Source organism: Crocodylus porosus, unplaced genomic scaffold (genome assembly GCF_001723895.1).
Source record: "Crocodylus porosus isolate Cpor-Errol unplaced genomic scaffold, CroPor_comp1, whole genome shotgun sequence".
Lineage (NCBI taxonomy): Eukaryota > Metazoa > Chordata > Crocodylia > Crocodylidae > Crocodylus > Crocodylus porosus.
This window is the reverse complement of record NW_017728886.1, coordinates 5300174-5306942: the sequence shown is the minus strand read 5'-3', so window position 1 is coordinate 5306942 and position 6769 is coordinate 5300174. Positions and strand designations below refer to the sequence as shown.

Here is a 6769-nt window from a genome sequence, read left to right as displayed (position 1 = left end):
AGATTGACCGTGCACCCCCTGGAAGCGCCAGCTGCAAAACTGGAAGTGCACTTCCAGTTTCTCTAGGGCACCCCCCGCTCCATCGGTAATCTGGTGCCCCCCCAGACTCAGGAGGCACCAGTTGCCCATGTGCTTGATACTGCAAAAGCCACCCAAACACCAGCAGACTCTCCCTGTGCCCGAAGCAGGGTATTTGTACCCAAAAGCTTGCAAGGAACAATTTTTCAAACTATTTAGTTGGTCTAATAAAAAAATATCACATTTACCCAAAGGACCTTGTTTGCCTATGCCCTTAGACCAACACAGCTATAACCATTGTGCCTGACAGTGAAGCCTTACATTCAACAGGTACCAATAGAATAATTACAAATAAGAAACCATTATTTAAGTGGCTGCATACCATTGTGAAAGAATCCAAAAAGAGAGAGTAGTCTATTAAAAAAGATCAAATAATTCACCCTTTACAACCAAGGCAAGCTGTGATAGCTTTGCTGTTATACAAGAAGTCAGGGTATGTCTGGATAAGCAACAACAGCAGAGGAAACCACTTTCTAATACTGGGAAAATGAGAAATGTAGTCCTCAATCTCTGCGATTTGAAGCAAGCATCCCAAACCTCCAGCTGATGCATCCGTCTTGTCGGACAAGTCAACCAGTCTGAACAGGTGGCTTGTGAAGGGAGATGCTCCAGGAGGATAGAAGAGGCAGGGAAGTAATTTTCCTTCTGAGATGGCTGCAGAAGAGCCAGGACAGTGACAAGGGGATTTGAATACTTTTGCTGCTTGGATCTCTGTTTTGGGGGATTTGCTTTTGAGATCATAGAAATTGGGGCTTGAAAAAGCCATAGTAGGTCATCTCAGATGACGCCTTCTGGCTTTAAACCTGCCTCAGCCTGGCTTTTTCACGCTCGCCTCAGAGCCTTCTGCCTCATCTGAACCAGGCTTCCTCCGGCACTACAGAGAGCAGGGTCGCAAAGGGGTTATCGTGTAGTCGCAGTGGGTATTTGAGTGCCGTCACACATGGTAATAGTAATTTGCTGAGTTAACTGAAGCTTGTTTGTAATCGTATGCTTGTGTGGGTCTCTAGCTTGTAGCCTGGTGTAGCACGGCAGTCACTCGTTTCTTATTTTTGATGACTACAACCTCAGTCCCGCTGGCCTCTCTGAGTCCGTAGTTCCTCACCTTCCACCCCACAGAGTACAAGCTTCCTGGCTTATATTAAAACATTGATGTTCTTTCTTTTCAAATCCCTGCCCATGTCATTTCCCTTCTTGGTCCTGCTTTGAGCAGCACCAAGAAGGGAATGACATGGCGGGGATGGTCCCCCTTTGAGCAGGGGGTTGGTCTAGATGACCTCCTGAGGTCCCTTCCAGCCCTCACTTTCTCTGATTCTTCACTTCATCATGGTTGAACAACTTGTCCCATCTTCCTAAGATCTCATCCACTCTACTCCTACCAAGGTTTTTTAGGGCATGGAGTCTCCATCTTTCCTCACTCCTACCTAAATATTTCATCGTTCTTAGGGTCAGAAGGTATCTGAACAGATCATCAAGTCCAACCCCCTGCCCTGGGCAGGAACGAGTGCTGGGATCATAATACCCCAGCCAGTTATCTGTCCATCCTCCTTTCATCCAGCCTCCCCATTTCATGTAGTCTTTTGCCATGTGACCACTGTCTTGCTGCTCCCACCGCAGTTCTTCAGTTGACTTCTGCAGCCGTCTCCACACCTTTGCTTTCTCAGCTGTCTTCTGTCAAGCCACGCTCCTGTCCCTTTTCAAATCATTGCTTAAGACTTGCTGCTTCCGCAATAACTACACGTAGCAACTCAGCTGTAACTGAGACAACAGGAAGAGCAAATGCCTTGACTTAGGATCTTCATAACCTTGCTTTTCTTAACCCCTTTTTCTTTTCAGTCTGTCCCTCTTCCCTTGTAAGATCACTCATTGCATCATGTCTAGTTTATCAAGGCAATGGCCTTGTCTCCCCGCGTGTCCAATGACGGACAGTTTAGCTCAGCCATTTTGCCAGAAACATGGAGGTAGGAGATCATTGCTTAATGTTTTGACTGTGCATTGCTCTTCCTGTCCAAAGAGAAATAAAGAGTCTTTCCACTCTTGACATATTCTTTTGATAGATACTGAGGAAGCTGAAGAGTCTTGCGTTGGAAACAGAGACGGAACTGGAAAGGCACGATGAAACTCTTGACACCATCACTTCCTCGGTGGACCGGGCAACTTGGACCATAGACAAGCAGAACCGCAGAATCAGGAAGCTGACGTAGGCCTACAAGGAGCCAGTGGGGATGGTAATGCAAGACAGATGAATAGGGGAGTCACATCTTAAACAGACTGTTTATTTAGGGAGTCTTTGATTGTCTCGAATAATCATGCTGCTAGTGAGGAGTTTCTGCGGGGAGGGCATCATGCAGACACTCAGACAAGGGCCATTCTTAACGACTGTTTTAGGATGAAAAAGGCCTAAACCTTGAATCCTGGTGAAACAGTGACAGTAAAATCCGTGCTGGAGAAAATAGTTATAAAAGGCTGCGATTTCATCAGATTTGACTGTGTTGTAGGTTAAGTTACTGCATTTGGAAAGTAACTTGGCCAGAGTTGAAGATTAAGAGTAGAAGAGGCACAAAGGAGGCTATTTGAGACAATGCCACCCCAGTAACTTTTGTTAGCTGTCCAAGAGATGAATGCAGAGCGCACTAAATAACACTAAAGGTCAGGTGCCCCATTGCAAATTACTGCGTGTTCACAGATTAGCAGCTAAGTGAACAAGATGATTCAAGATCCTGAAGACTGTCTGTGTGTTGTGCATGCATGGTTTTAATTGCCTCCTGGTACAGTGTTTGGTAAGGGTAGAGAAATCTAAGCAGAACAAGAGCTCACCACAACCTTTCAGCTCTTCGGGAAGTGAGTAGGGATGAACACATTGCCTGCATGAATCTGTGAGGTTTCCATTCAGTGCAGAATCAAGCTGAGCGCTATCCCCAGGTAAGTGTCTATTTAATGAGGTACTTACCGAGCACAAGTGTTGAAGCAAAGCAGGTGCTTCCCTTTCCCAAAAGGGAAATCTGACCTTTTCATGTTCATGTACTGCTACTTTGACCTTTACATTGAATGCCTGCTGCCATCGTCACGAGGACAGAGAGCATTATAATTGAGTTGTATTAGGATTGCCTGAAGCATGCCAGTCTAGCTTGTGAGTCTCTTGGAGCACATCGTGTCTGCCCACAGGGATCCTGGATTATGTAGAGCAAGTCTGGGTTGCCATAAGGTCTTTTGCCCTTCAGACATATGATGGATTGACACAGGCTCTCCTTGGCACAAGGGACATTGTTTCTGTCTTCTCTAACCCATCTTGAATACAGAAGAAGAAACCCTAATGACCCTAAAGATCTGGAGCATCATTACTATATCCCAGGTCTGGAGGTTCAATGTCAACTGGTCAATGCTGAAGATGTTCCAAGTGCCCCTTGATAATTAGGGAACTAATGTGATCGGACAGCCCTTCCTCTGGTCTGTTATTTCTTTTTAATAGCCATGACGTGTGGGGACAAGAGTTCCTGTAAAGGAAAGTCTTTGGTGTTACTGCAGTGTGTTTAAAAAAATAAAAAGGGAACGGTTGTAAATATTGTATCTAAACTGTACTGGTTTTAGTAAATTTATGATATATGATATAGCTGTTATTTATTACAGTTCAAGGCAGAAGCATTGCATAAACTAGGTCCCATGTAGTTTATCAGTTGCTTATAACGGAGCGCTTGAGTTGTTCTTACCATTGTGCATCTCACTTTTCTCTCTCCTACAGCCCACCAGTCACTTTGCTTTCAATAAAACTGTGAAACCTTGTGATTTCAAAGGGATTCCTAATAACCCAATGCATTTTCTGCAGATCCAGCGTGCAGTTTTACAGGTGCAATCTTTTACATGCAGACATTTTGAACTGGATACTGGAAGGAGGGAGTTGTCCGCCTTTCAGAGTAATGCTGCTCATCTTTGAAGGATTAACTAGTAACTGGTCTAGACTTAAATCTGCAGACAACATACTTCAATGTAATGGCTTGTTAATTTTCAAGTGACTTGTATTTTTGCATTGAAACTATTTTGATCATTTCCTAAGTTGTGACCGTGGCATGCATTTACGCCTTGCTACATGTTTCTGAATATAGTGATATTTAGGCCATGTGAAATAGATAAATGAAGTACATACCGTATGGTAAATTATACTGTCCGAGGTGTCCGTTTCTTGTTCCTTTTAAATGTCCCAAGTCACCCTTGTCTTAACGTGAGAGGAAAATATGTTTACAAGACTATTTTATTGAATTAGTTTAGAAACGCACTTTGCACAAAACGTACTTTTCTGCGTTAGGGAATTTTGGACCTGGTGCTGATTTGAAGTTGATTTCTCGCCTGAAGGATTCCAAATCAGGATTGCCAAAATCAGGAGTACTTGTATTTAACTGCAGCTGCCTTTTCTTTTCTTTTTTGTCATGGCGTATCATTCACTACTCTTTAACTTAAGTTGCAGCACTTAATTCCGTACCGTGTGTTTGCATCGGTCTACTGTGATCATACGTAAACACAATCGTTCTGATATCACAACAATAGTGAACCGTTGTAGACTTGGATATTTGTTGTTTGGTTGAATTCGTCAGCTTGGAGCACAGTTTGATTCTGTAATTTATTCTTTACTCTTATTAAAATATCTTGGAATAGCAAGCTGCTTCTCTGGTCATTTGGTCTTACCAAGGTTGTATAAGTGGTTATTTTTATCATGCATACCGCAGTGTAATAGAGAATTTTATTTTAACACTGGTATTTTTTTTTTCCTTCCTACTCAAAGAAAATCCCAAATATTCGAAAATGAATTCATATCCAGATGGAGCTGAACCACCTTTGGTCAAAGGAAGACGGCACAATGTACAATCTGCCTGGTTGTCTGTCCCATAGCGTAATGCTTCAAGGCTACTTGAATTCTTAACCAACAGGTTTTACTCAGATTTTCAGTCCTTTGAACCCTCACTGGGCATGCAATGAAAAGGGTTTTTACCACTTTAGCTTGCATCTTTAAAAGCCACTTCAGCTTCCTCGGATGCATCTGTAGCACCACCGCAGCAGTCCCAAAACCACTTTCCCACCAACGTGCTCCCATCCTGGATATGTTACTTGTTAAAAAGTGCTACAGGGCTGCTTTTTGTCACACAGCCGGCATCTTGGCCTTGGTCTGGCTTTTAACGCGAGGCTGGTCACACCCAGCCCCACTTTTGACAGCCATGCAACATCTTTCAGCATGTGAGGGGCATGAAGTGAGTGACGATGCTTGTTGCTTGGCAGGGGGTCTTAGAAGTAAGGTAAGTAATACCAAGAAGCCCCCTCAAGTCCCCTTCCCTTCGTGATGCATATAAATACTGTGAATTGATTTCTTTTCCCAAAAATCAGTGGAACCCAAAGGAAGATTCATGAACTAAACAGTTTTTCATTCTTCTCTGAAATAAATTCAGACTATGCAGAAGGAGGCTGTTTGGGACATAAATGGTGCATGTAGTTCATGAGCTCTGTGAAGCAGGGGCTGCTTCATGTCGTTAAGGGTCTACCTCGCCTAGCCCCTCCCCAAGTGAGAGCAATGAGCCATTACTTTACTCAAAACATTGAACTATATCTTAAGAGTAACGAATCCCTTCTGAAAAACAAGTGTGCTTCAGCTGTGTGTTTTAACTCCCCAAATCATGCAGCCAGCTGGCTCCCAAGTTCACGGGCACACTAACTGATTTTATTTTTCTGGAGAATGACTTTCATGTGGAAACCCATTTAAAGTTTCTGTGGAATCAGTGAAATACCCCAGTCATAAACACAGCACTTTACACTTTGCATCTGAGGGCTGCAGAGAGCTTTAACAAGCAATTAATTAATTAAGCCACAATGGCTCCTTGTTTCTCTGTGGCTACATATTCTGAAAACACCAAGTTTTCTCCCCCATCAAAGGCAACAGAGTAAGTCTGCCCAGAGTAAGTCTTCAGTCTGGGTAGAGGACCGGTGATTATGAGAGAAGGCGTCTGACATTGCTGTCCTGATGCATGTTTAATCCAGCCAAACTCAGCAGCAGCATCGCTTGCCTTCTATTGTGCGTGTGAATTATGTCAAACCTCAGCTTGGTGGATGAAAAATAATTCTGTAACTGTCCTGATTCATAAGGTTAACAGCTAGGGTTTGTAAAATAAACAGCTCTTGGCTCCCCTACCACAGTCAGCTTGTGTGGCTCATGGCGTGCTGAGCTGTTTTAACAGGGCAGCTTCAATTTTCCCCTTGTCGCGTGAGCTGTCACCCAACTTGCATAGTTTCCTGGGTTTCATCCATCCTGCCTATCACTTGACAGCAGCAGCAGTGTATGAATAAGCCCATTGTGGACAAAGCCAGGACATGCTCGCTCTGAAGACCCATTTGCCTCGTGAAGGCCAGTGGTGCATGAGTCCAGCTGTTCAGCTGCCAGGGGGCTGAAGATAAAAATGAGTAACACCTGGCTCGAAGAGCAGCTCATCTGTGTCCTCATTAAATGGAGTACAGTTTGCATAACCTTTTAGCGGTCCATCAGGCTTCTGAGAAATGGCTTAATTTTCAACTGGCTGATAAAGCCTGGGAGGTCGGAGAAGTGAGTCTCACTGTGGCATCCAGAGGGATGAGTTCGAACCTTGCTCCAAACTCAGGCTTGGCCCAATCGTGACCGAGTATCTGGCCGTTTGAAGAGGATGTGATGTCTAGCCCCTTC

At 44.0% G+C, this 6769-nt stretch overlaps 1 protein-coding gene across 1 annotated transcript in view; it reads left to right on the top strand.

Moving 5' to 3' along the window:
* SNAP47 (synaptosome associated protein 47) overlaps positions 1-4725 on the top strand; it is a 30356-nt gene extending 25631 nt beyond the window's left edge. Inside the window, exon 4 of the mRNA XM_019529587.1 lies at positions 2133-4725. Within this exon, the coding sequence (XP_019385132.1) occupies positions 2133-2279 (147 nt within the window). The 3' untranslated portion in view covers positions 2280-4725. The remainder of the gene's footprint in view (positions 1-2132) is intronic.
* Positions 4726-6769: the final 2044 nt, after the last annotated feature.